This window comes from Mesoplodon mirus, assembly GCF_964341445.2.
Source record: "Mesoplodon mirus genome assembly, chromosome: 8".
Taxonomy (NCBI): domain Eukaryota; kingdom Metazoa; phylum Chordata; class Mammalia; order Artiodactyla; family Ziphiidae; genus Mesoplodon; species Mesoplodon mirus.
The window spans coordinates 86,911,593-86,937,221 of record NC_138984.1 but is presented as its reverse complement, the minus strand read 5'-3'; the positions used below and the strand labels follow the sequence as shown (position 1 = coordinate 86,937,221).

The following is a 25,629-nucleotide window of genomic DNA, read 5'->3' as shown; positions in this document are numbered from 1 at the left end:
TATGAAAATAAAGGTTTTTGAAATATATTCAAAAGTAAAAATTTTCCACCAATTCTGACCTTTTTAAAAAAATTAGTTCAAAATTACAGCAAGACTTTACAAAATAGGTTTTTATTACATCATTACACTACTCTGAAGAGAAAAAGAATATTCAAAATTCATACAAGCCTTTGCCTTTGAAGTATAGTTGTTAACAAATTTCAATTCAAAGGTAAAAAAATTCTAGTGTAAGCAGATTACCAAACATGCTTTAAGTCAGAGATTACACACCTGAAAATAGTTACTGAATCTGAGAGGGAACCAACAGCAACATCGGGGTAGGAATTTCTATCAAGGTCCATGTTTCCGGCAATTGAATATCCAAAAAAAGGTGATTTACCCTCGAGAATCTGAAAGGAACAGGGCATCAGAATGGACACTGGGCCACCAAAATGAGCCTCTTATCCATGCTTTGAAAAAGGCACATACGTCTCTTTTGAACTGAAGATTAAAAGTTTACTTATAAATTACATTAAGTCAAAACTAAATCATACATAAGTATACATATGATCCAACACTTCATACATTTTATTTCATAAAAGTCATCTGATTTATGTTGTACCTCAAAAGACAAAAGAGACAATTTTTGATGAGCTTGTGTACTATATTAAGTGGATCAGTGTATTTCAAACCAAATCTCTCTACCTGCTCTCCAAATGTCTTGTTTTTCTCGAAAGCAATTTTTAGTTTTTGGTATCGGAATTCTATTCAATTACAATCATCTCTTATGTTTGTCCAGTTTCATCTCTATTTAGTATGCTACTAAAAGGAATATATCACATTTCCATCTATTTATGCTGTCAGGGTAGAATAGTCTTTTCCTTTGGCTTACTTTGATTCCTAATTCACCAAAGAAATTTTACAATTTAAAACAACCAGGTCATTGCATTTATATCTATTTACAAGCTATCTCCTAATAATACATTTTTTATAAAAACAAAATTCATACTATTGTAGACTTGTAAATAAAACATGATTAGTGTGAAAATTCACATAAACCTAAACATTCTATTAGAAAGCAAACTGTTGAGACCTTTATTGTAGAAATCCAGGTTATCTGGTTACCTGTGTTGGTTTGGTATTTATTCCGTTCGCAGATCCGTGATAGATAAAAACCTTCCCCTTACCATCGTAGGGTGCTCCAACTGCAATATCTGTTGACAACGCCACAGTTTAACAAACATTAAATTTTAAAAGCATTCCAATACAATGTTTTAAAATAAGATGCCATGAGCACTCACTATTTTAGACAATCAAATAATCTATAAATCATGACCAATTCACAATCCATTGTCTACCTGGGTAGCCATCTTGATTAATATCACCGATATTTTTGACCGCAATGCCAAACATAGAATCTTTGGTTCCATTAAGACGAATTGGCTTGACATTATTCCATCTGCCTTGCTGGTTAATGTAGACATACGCTGCACCTCCAACTTCTCCACTTCTGTCAAAATACTGTGGGGCTCCAATAACTATATCTTGCCACCTGAAAACATAATGAGGGGAAGAACTGTGAACCATTGGCTAAAATACCAGCGAGCTTAGGGAGAATCCCACATGCCCAGGTATTAAGGACACTAAGAGATATGATAAAAGGACCTCAAATCTGGAATTTATATATCATCAATTAAAGTATTTTTAAAAAACCAAGGTAGCCTCTAATAAACACCCAAAGAAAAATATCAAGGGTAAGAACTTGAAGCCAGTTCCCAAGTTACATCTATAGTGCGCAGACTCCCAGTAAAGATTCCACTCCCCTCCACCTTCAACTCTCTACGAGACCCAAACTGGCACCACCGGCCACAGGGACCTTTGTATTGACTTTGTCACCAATCCCTACTTTCAACAGGACATTCTGGATGCTCCAACAGCCCCTCAAGAAACCACAGAACAGAACCTCATAGGTGTCTCTTTTTTTTTTTTTTTTTTGAGTTAAAGTTTAATTCTCACGGACCCATGATCCCAGCACATAGTAAAACTGAAAACTGAAAATGTAATCCTACCCGCTGGGGAGGGTAATGGACGCCTACTGCCAAAATATAAGTGATGAAGAGTGATGGAATGGTAAACATCTGGCAGCAGAAATCTTTTTTCCATCAACTAACCTGAAAGGATATTTCTTCTCAAGATCTACAGAAGCCAGAGCGGCAATGAATTCTTTGCAAATATAAAATAACCTAAGAGGCTCTTACCCGTCTTTGTTAAGGTCCACCACTGCCACGTCATAGCCAAATGAAGAAGCCAGCCCTTCCCCATCAAATATGTGCTCAGGGAGAAGGTGCGTAGTATTCTCCTTTATTTTAAGCAAAACCACAGCTCCACTGTGATTGGCTCTAGGAGCACCAGATACAAAAGTGATCTCATCTTTGGAAACAATACCCTTCCCTGAGTCCAAAGAAAACCCTAGAAAAACAAAACAGTACATATCAACTCTGTTTTTCAGGAGGTATATAACACTGGTTACTCCCACCACTCTCCTTCTGACCCTCCCCCCCACCAGCTATCACATCTACGATAAGAGTCACAGAGCCAAGAGATTTGACACAAGTACAAAGTAGTAGGCTACTGCATTGCTTTCTATGGGAATGTATTAAGACTTTTAAAGAAAAGCACCTATGCTATTTGGCATCTGTGTAACTTGAATCATGAAGCAGTCATGCATCTTAAGAATCAGTTCGAACCCCATTTTAATACTGAAACTGCTGTAAAAGGAGATCAAGCTAGATACTAAATTATCATGGGAAAGTTACATACTATATACTGAGATACAACCTGACATAGTGTAATTGAGTGCATGTTATAGGGTTTTGCTATAACGTAGTAGTTAGTAACTTCTGTATTCAATCTCCTTGGTCGTCAGGCAAGAATAAGAATGCTAACAACATTAATATACCACAGACAGCGTTTCACTATTTGGGGTCAACTCAGTTCTCAGACACGAACATGCAAACAAAACCATGACTGATGAGCTGGAGTGTTTGAGAACCTAGTATAAACAATAGAGGTGAGCAAGTTGTCATCTGTATCAATGACATACTTGTTCAGAGGGCAGAAAAACGGTAGAACACCTCACCATAAAGCATCAGGTAGGATGTCAGATTACCAATATTGAGGTTAAATGGCAAGCAAACGCAAACGCCCACATCAAAATCATTCAAATTAAGCCGACCTTCCTATGTAAAGGCGAGGCGGGTGCAGAATACTATAAGCGCCCCCTTCTTATTGGGTTTTATTTACAAAAAGCTTCACCACTACTGTTGCAGTTCTCAAATTGTGAAGTGAGTCAAACAATAGGATGAGCTACAAGTTTAGAAGAGGGCGATACAACTGAATCCAGCTCTGGAAGCCATCTGTCTGCAGCGCCTCAACCACGGCATGCTTTTTATGTGTGCTTCGCTTGAAATGAAATAGAAAATAAAAAGATGTATGCTCTGTATGGATCAAAAAAAAATTCTTAAATGACCATGACCAAGACAATTTATTTGTCATCTCAGAGGTCACAAACCTAGGTAGCTATTCATCATCACATCAGGGGATGTGTCGGGCTGCTCCCTGGGAGGCTGTGTTTTATAAACAAACTGATCGGGATCTGTATAGGAAATGCTGGTCAAAAACAGCAGGCCTGTACACATGCACGGGACGGAAGAGATTGAAGAAAAAGCAATTATACTCGGTAAGAGGCACGCCAGCTACTGCCGTGCTCGCTGGATGATGAGGCCACCACTGCATCTGGCAAGCCACCCTCTTTGCCAGCTTCCAAACCTCATGCAGATCATTTTATTCCTAAAACCTACTGATTTTTTTTGAAATGACAGATGCACAGACAGCATGGACAACCAAAATGTAACAGTACAAACTTGACACTTTTTCCCCCCAGGCAACCATTTTTGAGGAAATCCATTCCAAAAGTGGCAAATGCGTTCAATAAAAAATGTTTAATATTTTCAAATGTTCCAATAGAAACTAAATTTATAAAATCCATGGGCATCTATCTTACAGACCAAAGCGTTGGTTTCTTGACCAAAGCCTTTAAATTGAAATATCATAAACTAATTCCTAAATAACCCATTTGAAGAGAGGTTGTCTGTTAAAATTTATTCAAATAAAATATTGGTTTGTTGATAATATTTACCTTGGAAAGGATTTTACCCTGAAAAAGCCTATTTAATAATTGAGACTGCAAACCACTCGGCCTTGTGTTCCCTTCCTGTCCTGCAAAGCCACTAACAACATTCACACACCCAGCTGCTTCCCACCCTGCCCCAGTCATTTTCATAAGAATTTCTTCCCTTGGCTAGGGGATTATTAAATTGTGTGACCTTAGACTAGGAAATTAATGTCCCTAAGGCACAAGTTTTTTTTTCCCCATCAGCAACAGAGAGACAATAATACTTATTTTATATTGTTGGGAAGATCAAACAAGACCTATAAAGTCGTAAGTATAGTGTGTGATTTATAGCACATGGTAGGTGCTTAACAAGTGATAAGTATAACTTTTCTCCCTTCTATGCCTTCACACCAAGTTTTTAATTTGGGGGTGGGGAAGTTTCTGAAGGGTTTTTTTTTTTTAATTAACAGTATTGTTCATACATATCTATGTAATTACAAAAATTTTTGAAGAATACATTTACTAATACCTTGTTTAGAATTATTTTTAGATCTACACCTATTTTTTCTCTTTTTTTTTTTAACCTTCCATTGTTCTAGTAATATCTCTAGCATATGGGTACGTCTCTGTTTTTGAAAAAGAATAGGTTACTATTTAGGTTTAGGAGATTTTTTACATTTTTTCCAAGAATTGCACAGTAATTATTCTTTATGTCAACTCATACCAAGAATTAAAGCTTTTAAAAGCCTTTGTGTAATTACCATAATGCACATGAATAATTTAGGACACCCATTAGTAATGCAAACAAGCCTTAGGAGTTAAGGAATTGGCACTTAGACACAATCCGGGTGTCCTCAACAGCTGCCTTAGCAGTCCTGCTTAGGCTCAGCTGTAAAGCCTCCGTGCCACCCGCCAGGGGCTTTGTGACAAGAGGGCCCCAATCCAGGGGCAAGGCCAACCCGTGGAGAACAGCAATCACAGAGGATGGACCTGGAGGTCTTGACCTGCCACTTAAGAGTAACTTCATAAATGCAGCTCTTAAAGAGTCTCTCTCCAAAAAGAGGCACTGAAGGGAGAGGGAAGGCATTTCAGCCTCGTGCTAACATCCATGCATGAACAGCCTGCCTCAGGTTACAGAGGCCGACACTAGCTCAGGAAACAGACCTCCACATGGGAGGACAGAAGATTTTAGGAGATAGTGGTAGGTTTCCTCCTGCTTTGAGCAAGCTCAGGTCAGACGGGAAGGATCCCAAGCATCAGTCAGGTTACCTTGGGATCACCAAGGCTTAAATTCCAGTAAATGCAGCCACAGTCCCCTGGCTCCAACCTGGCCTCTTCTCAGCCTAGCAGTCCAGGGTCCTGTGACAGCGGTGTCACACAGAGGCATCTGGAGAGGCAGGCATGCCGTCTACTCTCGTTCCTACCTAAGTAACTGTTAGCAGGAACAGGAACTAGACTTTCATCACGGTTACTCTCTCCACCAACTTCATAAGGCCCATCTTCAAAGATGCTCATGTCAAAAAAAGTGTTATTCTTTTGCTCTACGCGAACAATCCCTAAAAGAATGAAATGGTTAAAAAAAAATGAAGATGAAACAAAATAAAATAGATGGTTCCTAATAAACATTCCTCGTGTTATCATTAAGCACAGAAAGAAACGTCTGGAGGAAGAAAAGGAGAAGAAAGATGACTTTTGAGGTTATTAAAGTTAAAAATAATGTTCGTGTAGATTTTTACATCAAACAAATTTGTTCTAGTAATAAAACAAGATGCCCATGCATTTTCATGAATTATCTTTATAATGCCATGACACTAGATGGAAAAGTGGAATGTTTACTTAGTTAACTAAACCTACAAAAAACTTTTAACTTATATGAACCTGATATATTTTACATTTTCTATAATCCTAAATCAATTTATCTTTTTACTATACTGTGAAAGTAAGATTAGTAGTTTGATCTTTTCTTCCAATCACTTTAACCAAAGATTTAAAAGCTTTAAAAAAGTTTCACAGCTAATAATTGAAAAGAGAAGATCTCACATAGTCCACTATAATTGGTAACATTTTAAGTCAGAATTTATAAAGCAGATAAAACATGTTTCCCATAAATTAAACCATACATAATTGATGGGTGTTTTTATTGTTTTGTTTTACTATGTATGGCCTCTATTCTTGCTAAAATAAAACAATTTCTAAATTCATGTGTTATTTCGATTAGGTCAAGATAACCTGACAAATGCTGTTATGTGGAAGTTTCGGTTGGGGCTGGGGAGGCCAAAGGAAATTCCTCCCAAAGGTTGCTATCGAGCAAGGTGTTCTCAAGGATCATTTCTAATGGGAAATTTCTGAATGGAAAAAGGGAAAATTTTCCTAAGTTTTTCCTGACTAGTGAAAATGTTATAACACAGGATTTATTTTAATAAATTTCTCAAAAAAAAAGTCTTATTTCCAGATCAGATGCGTTTCTCTTCACTACGGATTACAGTAGGGTTAATTGTCCTTTATAACACAGTGGTTTTTCTACACCTGCTTAATTTCTTCAGAGAAGTTGAACTTTTACTACAGGATCACTGACCATGTTCATCCAGGCAAAAAATGCAGGCCATTCTTCCCCCTCCCTCCCTCCCTCCCGGTGTCTCCTTTTACCTATATCACGAAATTATTTAAACAATACCATTAAACAATCTTTCCAGAAGTTATCCAAAATCATCTCAAAATTCCCTAATTTGACATCTACGCTTCTAACTATACTGCTTTATTAGCAAAACACACCCTTAAATAATGAAAAAATGTCTGTATTAATACAATGTTATTTGTACATGACACCACTCAATTTTTTCAGTTTTCAGATCCCTGCCTTAAAATTAAAACTTTCAGCTTCATGAAACAGGCAAACACAAAACAGCAAAAACTAATGTTAATTATATTCTTACAGAAGAAAGTTAATTATATTAATGTAAACTGCTGGCAGAGAGAAAAAAATCTCTTAAAACATACATTTTGAACATTATTTGTTTTTAAAAATCAGAATTTAGATACTTTGCTATCCTACCCTACTTCTACAACATAAAAGCGCCTTATAACACATTTTGTTTTCATTTAAAATGTACTAAATCATGGTGCATATAATAGCAATTATGTAATAATTCTAATCTCTATTTCTATAAATACACACGTCATACCTTTCCAGTTGTAAGTGCCTGGGGCTCCAAACGCAATGTAACGAAAGTCTTTAGTAAAAGTAGCTGCTACACCTTGCTGGCAAGAACCAAATTTTTCATGACCTCTTAATCGGCCATCACAAAAACTCCAGTCTCCTCCATCCATATCATCTTCAATCCTGAGATTCTGACTTAGGACGTAACACCTTCCAAAAATGTCTCGGGATTCCTGATTTGTATTAACATGCTGCCTTTTTTCATATCGATGAGCACATGTCTGCAAACAGATGGAATAAAGTAGCCCATACACGTCAGCAAACCTTACGTTTTTCATTACAAATTGATGAAATTGTCAATAATCAAGAGGTTAATTCTAAGTGGGATGTTAAATGTGGCCTCCTCCTGAGATTGGATCTGAAAACCAGCAAATCTTCCTCCCCAAAGTTGCAAGGAGACCATTATCTAGCACAGGGCTTCTGTCTTGCCCTCAGCCTGAGAATAATGCTCCAAACCAAATACTGAATGCCAATCTGTAATCCACAGGCAAATTTATTTATAAATTTACTTGTCACATAAACAGTGGGAAACACCCGATTTCATCTTCTCAGTTTAATTGGTTTTTAGTGGCTATATAAACCTTCACATCAGTATGTTTGTGAAAAATAAGTACTCATACTCCAGAGGAGAGAAATCATGGACATATTTTCACAGGGATCAGGCTAACACTGCTAAAACAAAGACATTTTCCTTTTACCTATACTATTTCCTTATAATCAATACTAACTAACTTATCCTCTAAACTCTGAGATTAAATTTATTTTAAAAGGCAGAGACAATTACACTGCTGGGAGAGATGAAATAATCTCTAATTTTACAGGGTATTCATGGCCACCCTCCATATAACAGGCTGAAAACACTTTACAATGTCCAAGTCAATTTCCCATAATGCATCCCCTTAGATATAAAAATTCAGTGTTTGGTAAAATTCTCACTTTTCTCAAAATTCTACATAAATTTGTTACAGCAACCAGATTTTGAAAGAGACAGAAAGATCATCATAATCCAGCCTGGCACCTCCAAGGCCACCTCGCACAATCCATCTAACAAACCCTTTTTTCTTCGTTACCACTTCTATTTGAAGAAGCTCAGAATATATAATAAAAGAGTTTAAAATTATCTGATCCTTACTTTCCATGACCATTCCCATATTTTTTTTTATAACTCATCTATAATAGCTACATAGTTCCTGAGACAAAAAGCATGTCTAGTTTTTTTTGTTTGTTTGTTTTTAACATCTTTATTGGAGTATAATTGCTTTGCAATGTTGTGTTAGCTTCTGCTGTATAACAAAGTGAAGCATCTCTAGTTTTGCTTTGCTTCTTGTTTTAAGACCATCTAGAGTTTTAGGGACATTGGTAAAGGTTTTTAAATAAGTTTTTTTGAATCTGAAAGTTCTAAAGAAAAGCAGATTGTAGAGCTGTTTCAAAATAGATCAGAAATCACAGGAAAAATAATGCTTTCATTTCTTCTTGACATCAATTCCTGATTTAAAGCAGTCACTTTTCTAGAATGTATACTCTATGCAAGCAGAAGCTCTCCCTGTTTTGTTCAATACCGTAAGCCCAGCAGTGGCACACAACAGGCACTCAGACATTGTAGAATGGAGACACTTCTCCACACTTACCACAACTTTGCCCCCTGGACCTTGGCTCTGGACGGTGACCCCCATCCACTGATCTTCCTTGCTTTCCGATGAAGGGTCAGCTGTGGAGAAAGCAGCACAGGTTACACACACACAGTTAGGACTTCAAAGCCATTGCAACAGGAAATGAACAAAAATATAAGAAACAGCTTCTAAATTGCCTTGACTCCAAGTCTAAACACTTAGTAAATTTAGTTACTCAATCCAGAAAAATTACTTCTCATCTTAAGAAAACGGGTGAGTGATTATTGGTATGAATGATTCATAAAATTCTTTATATAAAATACATACCTTTACCTGGTAGCCCTTCACTTTCTCTGACATCCAGGGTCCCGAGTACAGAACTACCATCCAAACTAACAAAAAGTGGGTACTTCTCTACATACTCCCAAATTTGTTACATAATAGCATGACCTCTTCTTTACTGCAGATGGGAAGACAAGGCCTCAGACTCACTTTATATCTTCCTATCAATGCAGAAAAGGAAAGTGATATATTTATTTTTATCTCCTTCCTCCAAAAAGGAGAGAGGGAAACCATAAATCTCACCATGTGCTCATTTCAGTATCAATCTGAGCCTACTGTTTGATCCTACATCCAAATTTTTGCCTTCCCCAATGAGAAGGCAGGCATGATTTCCAATCTTGAATCATTACAAAACTATGAAACCTAACAACTTTAGGTAGACAGAAGGAAAAAATGCCAAAATGTTAAGTAAAGAGCAATTATGCCTACATTATCAGTGGGTCTGGGTTTTTTCCTTACAGTTCAAAGTCATTTACAAGTTTCCCACAATTAACATGTATTATTTTCTAATCAGTAAAAAAAACAAAAAACAAAAAACAAAAAAACCCCAAACAAGTGCTGTTGCTAAAAAGATGAAAAAGCAAGAGAAGCACATAAACATGAATCTGCAAATCTGCTTAGACCAAGAATGTCAAACTAGGTTTGGTTGCAGCTTCTCGGGACACCAATTGCTCTGCCTACCACACAGAGTCTGTGCAAAACAAGCCTCTAACTGAGATAGTAGGGCAAACTGTATCCATGTTGGCCAGCTTTCAGTTTAGAGAGATATGATGTTTAAACAGTCTTTCTCCCGAATATTTTAACAGCAAATGAGAACTTTTGGCCGCTGAGTACAAAATACACACTCAATTTTCTTCGCGGCTGTGAATACAGTTTCTCTCCCTCCCGTAGAACCTCAACACATCACTAGGTGGCGACATCGATACACCATATCAGTTTAGAAAGCAGAGTTGGCGGGGGCGGGCAGGAACTACGCTGCAGCCCAGTGACTTAAAACGTAAATGTGCTCAGGGCAAGCAAGAAACAGACGAGGCTGATGCAATTAACAGAGGCTCTCTCTCCAAGAATAAATGCTTGTCCCCCTCTTTCCTTCCGCCTGGAAAGGGCAAGTGGGATACAAGGCAAGTTGGTCAAGGGAACCCTGAGCGAGTGCAGAAGAACTCACCGTCGTTATCAAATTCAATCCGTGGGCACGGCCCCCGGGAGGTGATGTCGCAGCTGTACAAGCCTCCTGTTCTGCTGGCCTTCTGCAGCGGAAGGGCCACTGCCCGTGGGGCCCCCACGAGCAACCTGTTGACGAAGCAGAGAATTTGCAGATTTGAGTTGAATACGCATTTAACGTTTCAATCAGTCAGAACCAGGAGATATTGGGGTTATTCTTTATCAAGGAGTCCCCTAATTCTCTGCCAGTTTAGGTGGTGAGGGAGAACAAAAGCAGAGCCCTGTGACACACACACACACACACACACAAAACGATGCAAGTCAAGCACAAGAAGAAGGGTTGTTGAAACAAGGTGAAGGATACGCGCGTCTCTCATCGTATCAGCAGCTCTCCTGCGGAGCGCGATTCTGGTGTTTCAGAAGCCACGCTTTGCACAGAGCTTGCCCCCTGCACCTAAGCCAAGGACGTTATAAGGAACCTAGACACAACAAACACTCCCACACTGGAGAAGAAAAATGGTCACATAACTCAACAAGCGATGATACGTCCATTTCCAACATTGTGCCTTCCTAGGGGTGGTTTTCAAAGGTAATTTTGAATGTCCCCCAGATTTCCAGTTTTTACAGTTATTAATTAAACCGGGAGGCCATTAGACTGAGGTGGCTCTAACGCTGCAGCAGCCTACGGAAGCGAACCAAAATCTCAGCCTGTAAACGCCTCAAGGTTGCAAAACCAAACCCTAAGGGCAACCAATCACAAACTGTGTCCATCCCATCAAATCATTTCCTTGCTTTGCTTCCTTACTTTCTCTGTGTCTTTCCCTGCTCCTGTTGGTGGAGCACCGCTAACCACTTCCGCTTGACGCTGCCAGGTTCGCACTGATTTCTGCTCAAACTCGTCGAGTTTTTAATATGCCTCAGTTTACCTTTTAACAACACAGATTTGGAACCAAACCTTTGCCCAAGACACAACTCAACTGAATTACTCTTTTGCAGCCTCTTTCTGCATCAGTTCTTACTTCCTGGCATTTTGGTCATCTCGACAAGCTCCTCCTTTATCGTCCAATTAATCCCCACCAAGGATTCAGGGATACCACTTATGTACTAGGCATCCTAATATTCCCTCTCCCCTCCCACCTCAGGGTTCTTGCTATCTCCAGTAAGAGGGGCTCCTAAGCCAAACCCACAAGCCTTAAAATCTGTTTCCCAGCCAGAGGGATCTTTAGAGACCCACTACCTTTCTGCTGTGTTCTTTTTACTTAATGCCCTTTACTCACCATCACTTTTACAGTCTTTGGGGTCTGGCTGACTGACACGAGGAGAAGAAACAAAGAGAAAGAACATACACCTGACTGGACAGCAAAACAGAGCTGAAAGAGAAACCAGGCTGGAGTTGGGGAAAAGGGCTGGGAACACAAATGTGAACCAACAACCAACTCCCAAAACAGAAAAGCCACGCCTGGCCTTCAAGAAACTCACAAATCTCAGATGCCAAAAACAAAAAACAAAAGAACAAATAAACAACCCCACACACACAACAGTCCTTACCACTTTTGTCTTTGCTGTGATCCCAATAAAGGATTTAACTTTTTTCTTTTTTTTTTTTAAACCAATGCAATGCAGTGGGTACAACGGAAGGAAAATGCACTCAGAAAATAGAGACGGGAGCCAGACTCTGCCCAGGGAGAGCCAGTGAGGCGGGTTTTACAGAACGATGGCTAGCTTGGGTGGGAACATGCATCCCTAGCACCAGCCCTTCCTCCCAGACCCTTGGGTGGGATCACCATCAGCCTCCACCTCCAATCCGTCCAACATTTAAGGGATGAAACAAAACACACCGGAAGTACGGAACTGCAGGACCAAGGTGGGGTCCTTTGTGCCTGGAACTTCTGGGCAGAGGCAAGGCCAAGGGCTGTCCCCCACCTATTCCGCTAATGTCATTTTTGATCCCAGGAGCTCTGACAAAGAGCTGAGAGGTGAACTAGTCTACACTGTGAGTGAACAAGCTCAATTATCCAGCAAGTGTGGAGATGGAACCCTGTCTAAGTACTTCGAGGGATAAGCAAAAGTGCTGGGGTCAGAAGCACAAAATCACAGAATGTGGGCATTGGAAGCACCGGAAAATGCATCCAGCCCTCTAACTTCACAGAAGAGGAAACAGAGGCTTTGGGAAGGAGGGTAAGTACCCTGTCCCTAAGACCTCACAGCTAGCTGGGAGCCAGGGAAAAAAAACTAACTGCCTTGGAGCAATGTTTTCTCCATTCCTCTAAACTGCTTCCTAGGAAAATAAAACCCAGGATTTTAAGGTGTTTACAATTTAAATGAAAGGGCAAAACCTACACAAATGAAACATTGAAACAAGAACTGTTCCATTTACTGACTAAGACTAATTCAGAAAGGGTGAGGGAAGGCAGAGGCGAAGCATTATTGCAGCTGGGTAGGGTGAAGGTCGCGAGGAGATTTCCTGTAAAGGTAATGACTCCAACCGGGAAGGCTATAAAGAGCAGAGCGGGCCAGGAGTTCCAAGGTTATTACAGTGCACCTTCTCTGACCACTTCCCCTCCTCATCCCCGCCCAAGGAGCCTGGCAAGCTACCATAGGCAGGTACTGGGCCTTGTTATTTCCCGTTGACCTTCCTCGCTCATTTGTTCACTTATTCATTCCACAAACATTCAAGAGCCTCCTAGGGTGAGTAAGAATTGCCCCCTTCCTGCCAAACCCTGGCCCTGTGGGAGCCAGATCCATAATCGGGTCTTTAAACCACAGGGATGTAGAAGCAATGGGAGGGCAGGGCAGAGTGCCGCGCTAAACCCGCCCTGGAGCGAGTGTCACCTAGAGGTGACAGGAGCTGGAGGTGGCCCAGTGAGGGGCACAGCATGTGCACAGGCTGAGAGGGAAGGGGCCGGAGGAAATGGAGGAGGAGGAGTCGGCGATGCAACAAGACGGGATTGGGGATGGGCAGCCTGATCTGCGGAGCTCCACGTTCCGGTGCAAAAGGCCCCAGATGCGCACCTGCGCAGCGCCTCAGAGCCCCTGGCTTCCGCTGACCGTTTGTCCCCAGCAGGGGACAGGTGCTTCCGGGTTTCCTGTTGTTGAAAAAGCTGCGGAGATTATTCCATTTACATGGACAGTCCTTCAGAGCCAGCCGCTCCCTCCAGCCCCTTTTCCCCTGACTGAGTGGGAGGGCTTCTCCCTCTCCCGTACCTGCAGATTCCACTGCTTCCCAGGCCCTCAAAGGGCGGGCCTCTACCATGCAGGAACCCTTTGACATCAGTTGGCTGGCTAGTTATAGGGCTGTAACGACAAAATTTCCCGGATGCTACGAATGCCAAGCTCTTGCAGAAGTTCCCCCGCATTCTTTGTGGTGGCTACTGCATCTGAAAGCTGACCACAGACAAGGATGGAAGCAGCTGGAAGATTTGGCGGGGCCGGGGGGGGGGGACAACACATAGGAAAAGGGAACTTGACAAAATAAGAGAAATGTACCTCTGGAGAATAATGTTAGCTGTCACACTGCCTTGTGTTCCCAGCACTATTTTTCCTCCCAGGTCCCTGGACAGTTAGCACAATAAGTCCCGCTTCAGAATCTGTCCCAGTTCAGAGGGAGGAGGCAGGGTGCTCTGGGGCCTCAGGCCACAGGCAGCCAGAGGGGGAAGAGCAGACACCCATCAGTGGGGGTGCCCCTGCTCTAGCTGCACCCCGTTCCCTGGGACCACACTTACAGGAAGACAATGATGGGGAGGGCAGGTAGAGCTAAGTCAGACACAATCAGTCATAGAAAAGGTAAGGAAGCACCTTGATGGAAGAACACGGTACCCCCAACCAAAGTCCACAAGTGGCAGGTGTCTCAATCCTCAAGATAAAGTCACCGTCTCCTGTTCAGGAAATAAGCAAACTCTGATTTCTGCTTAGAACCAGCCTTAATCACAGGACGCCACAGCCCATTAGCTGAGGCTATGTCTGGCAAGGATAAAGAATTGAAAATAGAGCTGTATCCAGTCAATGACACCATCCCCGGTGCAACCCACCGACTTCCTCATTAAGTCCTTAGGGCCTGGGCACTGGCCTAAGCCCTTCAGAACCCAGCCAGCTCCTGGGATAGCACAGCGGGCGCAGCTCTAGGAGGGACAGACTGCATCTGGGGGGAGACTCAGGCCACACCAAAATCCAGTTTCTGCTCAAATCCCACTTTTTTCCCTTTGAGGCTGGGTTTAATGTGAGCACCAGAAACTCTGGGCACTGCAGGGATGGATGCCCACAGCAACTGCTAGGGCCCGGGGAAGCAGCTGCCAGGCTGTTCATTTCCTTTTAAGAAGCAGCAGCAGCAGCTGCTTTTTACCGACCGGCCCGGTACCACTGGAGGAATTTCAGAACTACAGTCACACCTCACATTCAGAGTGACAGGGACCAGGGAACATGAAGTTACGGCTTTTGAAGGGAAGTGGTGGAAATTAACAGAACAGGGTCTTAGAAACCTATTCCCATATATCAGGTCAAAAGAAAAACTGTAATCAAGGAAGGGCAAGAATCTGGATTTGAACTAAGATTGTCAGTTCAAAGGAACAGGAAAAATTACTTCCCAAATTGCTTTCCACAGGGCCATTGGACAATCACCTCCACTGTTTCAAGCTGTACTGACATAAAAACTGCCTTGGGATTCCAACATATTGGAAACTTACCTTTAAAATACAAAACTCAAAATGTGTAAAACCACATCATCTTTAAAGATGAGAAATGAAATTTGAAATAGTAAAATACAATGTAAAAGGCAAATTGCACAAGTGTGGCAGTGACTGAGGACATGATATAAATTCAGGTCTTTGGAGTCTAGATCAAAATTCTTGGCACAAAGATGCAGGACCCTTATCATGCTATTAACCACAAGGTTATTTCAAACTTCAAGCAAGCCATACTCCTATTTCCTATAGTCTAGTTCTCCCCCAAGCAGACCCAGTATACTTTTGCATAACTACATCAACCAAAAGTTCTAAACACTGGGGTACTTTTAAAACTCTAAGGACAATAGCAGCTTTGCGTCATTGTTTTTGGCGATAATTCATTGCCTCAAGGATTAAAGATTCTGCCTCTAGCTATGCAACTCTGTCCCAGGAAATGTGAAATACTGCTTCATTAGAACAAGGACACTATTATTGCTTAATTTAAAACACAGCCTTCTTAGTTTGTCCAAATTAAACCTTAATTAGAAGATGGCATTAATAATTCAACTGTGTCACCTCTACATTTAATCCATCTTTGAGCTCAGTCTTTAACAGTAATAAATACGGATGGCAAGAAATCAAAAACAACTTACAGTGGAAAGCAACAGATTCTACACTCATCCCAAGTCCCACTCTCTGGGCAGAACTCCTTTTAAATTCTGGATTTACTTCTCTAGAATGCTAGATATTGATAGTATGCTAATACATTTATTTCTTGACTTAACAGCTTTAGGCAATTAACTGTTGACACCACAATATGAAAAGGGGAGAGCTTAAACTACTTGCTACTTTCCCTCCTATGTTTAATAACTCTATTACTTTAGTTCTTCTATTTGCTACGCTTTAAGTTTTAAGTAATATATTTTAATTTCTATTTTCCCTTCATCAATTTCTGACAAAATCTCTCCATTCCCCAGCTGGGGAGATGATGCTATCGGCACTCTGTCTCCCCAACTTTCCTCTTGGTGCCTCCAAGTCCTACCATCCATTGGCTATACTTTTACACTATTACCAGAGCTATTACCATTTACAATTTGTCTTGTAACCACATTGTGGTCACCTGTTCTTTTATACAACCAGGTAAACATTATTCAGTGCTGAACCAAACAGCATTGAAATTACCCTCTATCTGGGCCCAGTATCAGAAGCTCTTGCCCTCCAAGGACACTGTTCCTAGCATCAAGGTCAGACAGACTTGCTTTCCTTCCATTCTATCAGTTGTTTGGTGGACTTCACATTTGGACCATGACTTCTGCTTTTCTTGGCGTTTCTCATTACCAGTTTTTCTCCCTTACGTTGTTTGCTTTTATTCCAGCCTCAGCTGTTTCTAAGCTCCCAATTGTACCTGAAATCAGGATCTCTTCTTTGCTCAGGTGTCCTCCTCAGAGCCCTTGGACCTCCTAGAACCACACAGACTGACTTGTTCTTCTGGGTCTGCTGTACGAGGTCATCCTAGCACTTCCCTTTACTGCCCCCTCCTGGATTGGTCTCCTTTGACCTAGCATCTCATGTTTTCCTCTTATTTGGTTTTCTTAAATGTCATCCTGAAGAACAGTACATGATAGGTAAACTGAGTCCCTGCATACACAAAAATGTCATTCTGCTCTCACTCTTGACTGATAGTTTGGGTGTAGGATCTAGGTTGGAAAACACTTTCTTCAGAACTGCTCTAATTTATTCTAGTATCCAGTGCTGCCAATGAAAATTCTGATGTTAAGTCATATTTTCGTTCCTTTAAAGGCGACTTTTTTTTTTTTTTTTTTGCGGTACGTGGGCCTCTCACTGTTGTGGCCTCTCTCGTTGCGGAGCACAGGCTCCGGACACACAGGCTCAGCGGCCATGGCTCACGGGCCCAGCCGCTCCGCGGCACGTGGGATCTTCCCGGACCGGGGCACGAACCCGTGTCCCCTGCATCGGCAGGCGGACTCTCAACCACGGCACCACCAGGGAAGCCCTAAAGGCAACTTCTAGGCTCTGCATGTTAACCCAGGCGTTCTGAACAGCACGACAGTACCTGTGCGTGAGCCTTTTCTCGCTCACTGTGCACTGCATGGCCTCTTTCAATCTAGAGACTTAGGACATCAACTTCCAGGAAACTCTTATGGTGCATCGGTCATTTTACTCATTCCATTTTCTGTTCTTTCTGGAATCTCGGTTAGCTAGTCAAGTGTGGGACCTCCTGGATTAATCTTCTCACTTTTTCCTTCCCTCTCTCTGGTTCTGAGACTTGACTTAATTTTCTAGTATTTCTAATGAAATTTAAGTTTCAGCAATTATATTTGTAATCTCCAAAAGCTCTTTGTTTGGACTGTGCCTTTCACATAATAATGCACCCTATTCTTATTTTGTGGATTAACACATTCTCAAATTCTCATATTCTAAGCATTTTCCCTAGAAGTTTTTTTGGTTTTGTTTTTCCTTTGTTCTCCTTCTGTCCCTGGATTTTCTGTTTCTTCCAATTTTTCTTCTGGCTTAATTCAGCCATTCCCTTTCATGCTGCTAACTCTCATCATATGCCGGATAATCCTTGGTTCTCTTGTTTTGCTGTTGCCTAAAAAGTTCCATTTTTGGCTGGGTCTCACCCCGATCAGGAATTCTGAAAGGAAGTCCTGGGTGGGGCCTGCTGACAGAGGAATCACTTTAGGCTGAGTGAGTAGGGAGCTGCTGTCAAGACTGAAAACCAGTCTTGAAATGCTGGAGGAGGAAGGCTTAATTCTTGGGCTGCCAGTGTTCACACTAGAAGCCCCAGCTTTCCCTAGCTGTTTTTTAAATACTATAACTGCCTTGCTTACCTCTACAAGAATCCATTCTTGAGTTGTAATCATTCAAGCTTTGTAAAACATGCACCTGTCAACATCCCCACCCCTTTCCCCCCCAAAAAGAAAGCACTATGTTTTTTTTTTGTTTTTGCCAGAGTGTTAAATTCCAGCGTCCTATACTCTGTACAGAGAGATGGGGAATGAAGGTGTCATCTGGCATCTGTGGTCCAGCATATAGACCTTTACTTCCAGATCCACGCCTGATTCCCAGAGCCTGCCTCACCTGATGATTCTCAGGGTGGGCACAAGGCAGACCACCTGCCCCCTTTTTCCCAGTCCCTGCATGATATACTCCTGAGTGTGGCTCCCTCCCTTGTTAAGGCCATAAGCCAGATCCCATCTGCTTTCTGCCTTTTAGTAATAATCTCTCAGCCATCACAGAGCCCTGAGGAGCCTGCAGGGAAACCTGTATATCTAGTCAGCCATCTGGAACCATAAGTCAAAATCCAATCATTTCTTGAAGGAATCAGATTTTCATCCCAGCCTGGATTCCTTGCAGTTTGAAGGTGAATGTCTTTTTCCCAGCTGTTACCACAACATCTCTATCATTACAATCACCCCTCACATACCAGGGATTCCTCATAAAACTCCGTGCATGGGGGAAAAAAAAAATCCAAAAAAGGGTTTTTTGGCCAATTTGTATATGTAAGCCTTTATGAATGTAGATGAAAGAGTCCACTGACATTTGATTATTTATGCAAACATTTTGAATAACATCTTATTAAAAATTCATCCAGTAGTTTTACGCTTATTTCTCAAAGCAATTGTATTCAAACTCCATATGCTGCTTTGACATTACTTTCTGAAAAGCAATGTCTAACCCAGTTTTCCAGGGCATTTCTAGGACATTTTAAAGTTTATAACCACACCTAAGACTTGCAATTATCGTGTCAAATCCTGAGGAATTATTACTAAGTGTGAGCTAAATTTCTTTGCTTCCTTTTTGAAATCATTTTATTTAAAATATTTTAAAACAAATTTAACCTCTATCAGCACCCACACTTATAATTGATTGAGGTCCCTTTAGGCTAATGTGTTTATAGCGAACAAAACTTTGTTGCTCAAGTAAAGTAATCACGAGGGCAGCTCTCCGAGGAAAATGACTTTATAAGGGCTCAAATATAAGGTGGGATAATTTGGGGATAAAAATAGATCTTGCCTTATATTTAAAGGTGTATGGAAAATAGCTCTAAAGCCTCTAAGTTGGAAAGCTCTCTGTGCTGTGAACAGGAATCTTAAGAAAGGCCCCTGGGTCACGCCTTCTCCTCCTCTGGAAGGTCTAGGCCCTTCCACACAAAGGCCACGTTGTACTGAGTCATTTTTGGTCAGACTGTCCACAAAGTGGTTAAAGCTTCCAACACTTCGCTGGGCTGACCATAGGTCCAGGTTTCCCCAGGACACTCCTGATTCACACCTATTGTCCCGAGCCCCCTTTCATTCTCAAAAATGTCCCAGTTTGGTAGATAAACTATATAGTCATCCCAGCCTCAGGTATAAAGCTAGCAATGTAACCTGACTGAGGCAACAACTTGAATTTAATAACGCTATCCTTGACAGTCCAACTGTGTGCTTGGATATGGCACAGTTTCCCAGGTACCGGGGAGTTACTTCGGCCCGGGAGGCCCTGCAGTCAATTTCCACATGACCAGGCTCGCCGAGGGCAGCTTGTCTGGTCATCGAAGCTCCAATGGCCCTCTGACAGCCCCTCTCCACCGCAGCCAGGCTGACTCTCCAGGTGTCCACCGGCAGAAGCACTGTCCCTCCTCTGGCTGGAGGAGGAGGTGCCTGCTTTCCAAGGACGAGCAGTCAACAGGGAATGTCCACACCCCACCTACCATCCCCAGCCACCATGAGCAAACCTGGTAACCTGCCAGGTTTTTGCTAAGGATTGCTAAGGAGTTTTGTCCTTTCCTCCCCTTCCTTCTTTACGTGGTGAAAAGAAGAACAGGCATTACAGCTTGCCTGTGCTTTAACCTAAACCCCGCATCTCTGCCTCTCAGTCATACGGCTTCAGAGGAAGGGCCTGCTTCTCTCTCCTTTGGAACCAGAAAATCGGTCAATCATCAGACTAACTCCCATGTTAGACTTTCCAAAGTACATACATTATTAAAGTTATAAAACTTAAAAAGACTATTCTTATTTTGATGACTGGTTATTTGAAGATCTAAAAATATACAAGGGAACTCTGCACTCAAGAACTGATATCCATGGGCTTCCCTGGTGGCGCAGTGGGTAAGAATCCACCTGCCAGTGCAGGGGACACGGGTTTGAGCCCTGGTCCGGGAAGATCCCACATGCCGCGGAGCAACTAAGCCCATGTGCCACAACTACTGAGCCTGCGCTCTAGAGCCCGTGTGCCACAACTACTGAAACCCGTGCACCTAGAGCTCGTGCTCCGCAACAAAAGAAGCCACCGCAATGAGAAGCCTGCGCACCGCAACGAAGAGTAGCCCCCGCTCGCTGCAACTAGAGAAAGCCAGTGCGCAGCAACGAAGACCCAATGCAGCCAAAAAATAAATTTATTTAAAAAACCCTGATATCCAGCAGCAGTGAGCTGTGCATTAGCAAATATTATTGTATTTAATGTGTGCTGTTAGTCCTGAGGAATCATTTCCAAACAACCCAAAAACTAAGTATAGATATGTTGGATAAAACTCTAGTTTTCCTATAAGTAGTCAAGATAGGAAACAGACTTGTCTTGTTCAGGGAAAGTCACTGCTATTCACAACCACGTAGCAGTGCCCGGGTGCCTGGCTGAGTGTCTGGACATGAACTCTCTGCCCTCGCCGGCCCTCTGCATAGGTCAGGGCTATGAGGCATCTAGAATGTAGCTCCATGAAGGCACACATCTTGCTGTTTTTAACCCACGAACCTATCCCAAGCTCCTACAGCTGGTGCCAGCACCAGCGATACTTGGCGATGCCCAAGTATTCACTGAAGAATGACCACAGCCCAAGCACCTCGAGGTAGGATGTGTAAGAGCCATTCTCTACTGCCCTGAACAGCAAAGCAAGTAGCAGAGGTCGTTACTACCAAGTGACTTGGTGGCAACAGCCATCTACGCAACGAGACCTTGAGTTGGGCAGGTGTGTTAGTTTTCTGTGGCTGCTATAACAAGTTACCACCAAGTTAGTGGCTTGAAGCACAGATTTCTTATCTTACAGTTCCTGTGGTTCAGGTATCTAGAATGGGTCTCACTAGACTGAAAAACCAAGGTGTCGGCAGCTCCTTTCTGAAGGTTTAGAGGAGAGTGTTTCCTTGCCCCTGCCAGGTTCTAAAGCTGCCTGCATTCCTTGACTCACAGCTCCTTCTTCCATCTGAAACAGCAGCAAAGTATGTTCAGATCTCTCTTCTGCCTCCCTCTTCCACATTTATAAGGATCCCTGTGACCACACTGGGCCCACCCGGATAATCTAGGACAATCTCGCTAATCTTAAAGTCAGCTGATTAGCAACCTTAATCCATCTGCAACTTTAATTCCCCTTTGCTGCTTAACCTAATACATTCACAGGTTTGGGGGGTTAGGACATAGACTCTTTGTAAGCATTATTCTGCCTATTACAGCAGGAAATCTAAACAGTCTCTTTCTTATTGAATTGTACACAGACACCAAGAACTTGAATTTGCAATGATAACCTAAAATACTTTTGCTGAAGCTAAGTATATGTCAGGAGCACATTCTGGGTTTACCTTCTCCCTCACTTTCGACCCTTTAGATTGGGCTGCTTTCAAATCCCTCAACTACCATGCTCTCTCCCGGCTCAGAACCTCTGCACACACTCTTCTCTCCCCCTGGAATCCTCCTACTGTCCCTCTTCAGGCCTCTGCTTAAAACCCTTCATGTACCTTCCAAGCTAGGCCGGGCCCCACCTCTTATAAGTCCTCATCTACCTTCCCTTCCTAGCACGACCACAGTCAGTAATGACATGTCAGAGGAACTGCATACTGGCCACCTCCCTCACCAGAAGGTCAGCTCCATGGGGGCAGGGCCATGTCTGTTCTGTTCACTGCTGTGTCCCCCAGTGTCCAGCTCAGGGCGAGCAGTTAACAGGTATTTTTAATGAACCAAATTCATCATAGTAATTTACACAGCTAAAAGGTGAAGTTCACTTTTAATGATTTCAACACAGCAGATTTAAACTAAACTGAGACACCTTCCACTATTTCTACAAGTGGCCCTGTAGAGGAAAACGGGGGACAGCACTGCCTGCTGCCAGCCCCCATCCCTTGGCCTATTTCCAACAAGTCAGACTTTCCTTTGAGGACTCCAGTTGGTCTTCAAAATATGTCAGTATTCTGTTTTGTACAGTGATTTTTAAACTGTATGTAAAAGCTAGATTATAATGCATCATGTAGCATTGTTTCAGAACAGTTATGCCAACAAATGTGAGTAAATGCTGGTGAAATGCTGGCAGCCAGTCTGAGAGCACAACCTTTCAATCATCCCCCTGTTCACTCCTTCATTCCTTCAGCAAATATCTCCCAAGCTCCCTGCTGCAGGAAACGCTCTGCCCACGCTGTGACCGGGCTGCCTCCGCGCCTCAGCTGGACCTGTTGGAGCAGTCAGCGGTTCCGATTTCCAGGATCCCTACCAATTAATGCCTTCCCAAGAGACACAAAGGAAACTGGTCTTAGCAACACCTTACACAGACAGCAATTTGCCTCCGTGGCCCACACTGCATCTGGGAACCACAGGAGGGGCTGGGAGGGTTCAAAGGTAGCTTTAACATCAGTGCTCGTACCCATGGCCCAGCTGCAACGACACACACACAAAATGAGCCCATACGATGGGTTTTGGGAGAAAGCTTTAAAACATCAACTTGTCAAATGAAGCTTCAACTTTGTTTCTGGTTTTAAACATGCAGAACCCATAAACCCTAATGTTTTTGAATGTCTTTACTCAACCCACTTGGATTTTCCACAGGGCAATTACAGATGAGAAAATACAGGAGAACTGCCCTGTTCCTGTATGTGGGGTCACCATGTGGCTCTGGTCCTATGACACTGCTACCTTGTTACCACCATCACTTCCCCTCCCCGCCCCACCGAGACTCCAACCGGACCGACCACCTGAATTCATCCTTTCCGCCAGGCTCTTTGTTCATGCTTCCACACTGCGCAGACGCTGTCCATTCCCCGCAGAACATCTGCCCCATGCCCAACTCTTCCCTAGACCTCCACTCCACTCCAGCATCACCTCCATGAGTGAAGCCCAGCCCTCTCTGCCTCCTCAGGTGTTGGTTGCCATGTGGAACGTAGCTGAGCCCTGGTATCCCTCTGGGCAGACCCAATGCCCACCGACCCCCATCAGGCCCTGGTTTCCTGGAGGAGCTCATGGAGCCCAGCTTGATCTCATCTGAGCCCCTGATTTTAGGGAGACAAGAATAAAGGTTCAAAGAGGACCTGCTCAGGTCCTGTGGTCAATTACGCAGCCTGCATTTAAGACCTTAATAGTCAAAACAATTAACCCGTGATCCAGCTAGAAGATGGAGGGAAACTGGACAAGGAAACTGACTACATTCCACCTCTTTCTGAATCAAATTCTAAAGCCGTATTTCATTCACTGTTTGAGAGGAATCCCCAGGATATCAAATTCCTCCACAATCTTAGCAGTAAGATTAAGCACCAGGGGCTCCTCTTCACTGTTAGAACTTGACAGGATAATTCTAGGAGAGCACCCTGCAGAGAGCTTTGAACTGTGGGCTCACGTCCCTTATTTAAGAGGAGAGGGACCCAAGAGTCTCTGCGACTGCCCAAGTCTAGTTACGTGTTGATCTTCTAGTCCCGTCCAATTAGGAACTAGACAGGGCAGCTGGAGGAAAAGCAGCAAGGCCTATGATACGAGCCCATCAATACTTGCCAGATTTATCCTCCCCCTCGCTGGTGGTTCCCCTTCCAATAGATCTTGGAGGCTTTCCTTGTCTCTGGCTACACTCTTGTCCTGGGGCTGGAAACACCTTCATTTAACAGGTGACTCTCAGAACATCTTTTCAGCCCAGACTTCTCCGCTAAGCTCCGCACTCTGACACCCAGCTGTCTACTAGACGTCGGCACTTAGCATCTCACATTTAATGTGTTCAACACAGAACTCAGCATTCCCCCAGTCACGCTCCCCACAAGCCTTCCCTCTCCCGGTAAATGTACACTATCCACCCACGTGTCTGCTCAGGCTAGAAACCTAGGAGCCATCCTTGATTCCTCGTTTTCCCTCACCTTCCACATCCGAGGCATCAGTACATTCTCTTGGTTCTGCCCCCACATTTCACTCTGACCCACTTCTCAGTGGCTCCTTTGCTGTAAGGATGGTCCAAGCCTCCATCTGGTCACATCTGGACAACTGTAATACCCTTCTGACCGGTCCCACCTGCTTCCACTCTTGTCCCACCCCAGCCCATCTCCACAGAGCAACCACTGCTCTTTCTACGTCTTAAGTCACATCACATCACCCATCTGCTTACAGCCCTCACTGGGTCCCCATGGCCACTGGCATGAAATGCAACCTCCCGCCATGCTGCACAAGGCCCTACGTGAACTGCCCTTTACCTGCCACTCTAGCCTCACTCACCTCGGTGTGCACTCCTGCCACACTGGCCTGGCTTCTGGCATTTGAACACACCAACCTATTTTCCATTTCAGGGTCTCTGCAGTCACTTCGTTCGGCTGAGACCAGTCCTGCCTCAGATCTTTGTGGGATGCACCCTTCACATCCCTCAGGGCTCAACTCAAAAGTCACCTCCTCAGAGAGGCCCTCCTTACTCATCCTACCTAGAGCTCTCCCTAAGTCACTGTCTACAGATTCTCCTTATGTAATGATCTTCACAGCCCTCATCAGTACCTGAAATGACGAGGTTTGGCACTTGGGGTCAACTGCCCATCTTCCCTGCGCTAGAATGCTACTGGCTCCAAGGGTGCGGGGGCTCTTCTTTTTTTTTTGCGGTATGCGGGCCTCTTAACTGCTGTGGCCTCTCCCGTTGTGGAGCACAGGCTCCGGATGCGCAGGCCCAGCGGCCATGGCTCATGGGCCCAGCCGCTCCGCGGCATGTGGGATCTTCCCGGACCGGGGCACGAACCCTTGTCCCCTGCATCGGCAGGCGGACTCCCAACCACTGCGCCACCAGGGAAGCCCGCGGGGGCTCTTCTTTTGCGCCCTGAACACACACCTAGAGCAGTACCTGGCAGGTGGATACTGCTCATGCATCCCAGGCTCTGCCTTAGCAAAAGAGATTGCTCCCTCCTCAGGTGTGCTAACTACTCACATTTGTACGGCACTCTATAATTACAAAGTCCTTAACATACACTTTTATTCAGCTATGTCTCAGCAATTGGGAGGTAGGTATCTGCATCTCAGAGATGAAGAAGCGGAGGCTCAGACACCACCTGGCATGGGTAGGGCTTCCCACGTGCCGTACTCTTCCCACTGCAGTGGCAGCCACGCCCTGCTCTCTGTCCCCATACTAGCCATCCATCCTAGCTGCCCCTCTGCCCCTCACCTGCCAAGCACACAAAGGTCTTGGTGCCTCGGCTCACGTCATCCTGCCCCCGTTCCACCAAATCCTCCTCAACAACAACTTCCAAACTCCAGCTCTAGGCTTTATATATCAAGACCCTG

The 25,629-nt window shown here is 43.4% G+C and overlaps 1 protein-coding gene across 2 annotated transcripts in view; it reads right to left on the bottom strand.

Annotated features, from left to right (window-relative positions):
- ITGA6 (integrin subunit alpha 6) overlaps nucleotides 1-25,629 on the bottom strand; it is a 78,218-nt gene that overhangs the window by 29,975 nt on the left and 22,614 nt on the right. For both annotated transcript variants that reach the window (XM_082629992.1, XM_082629993.1), the window contains exons 2-9: nucleotides 10,488-10,612; nucleotides 8,999-9,078; nucleotides 7,336-7,591; nucleotides 5,578-5,709; nucleotides 2,238-2,448; nucleotides 1,338-1,531; nucleotides 1,105-1,193; nucleotides 271-389 (exon numbers count right to left, since the gene is read on the bottom strand). In XM_082629992.1, the coding sequence (XP_082486118.1) occupies nucleotides 271-389; nucleotides 1,105-1,193; nucleotides 1,338-1,531; nucleotides 2,238-2,448; nucleotides 5,578-5,709; nucleotides 7,336-7,591; nucleotides 8,999-9,078; nucleotides 10,488-10,612 (1,206 nt within the window). The remainder of the gene's footprint in view (nucleotides 1-270; nucleotides 390-1,104; nucleotides 1,194-1,337; nucleotides 1,532-2,237; nucleotides 2,449-5,577; nucleotides 5,710-7,335; nucleotides 7,592-8,998; nucleotides 9,079-10,487; nucleotides 10,613-25,629) is intronic.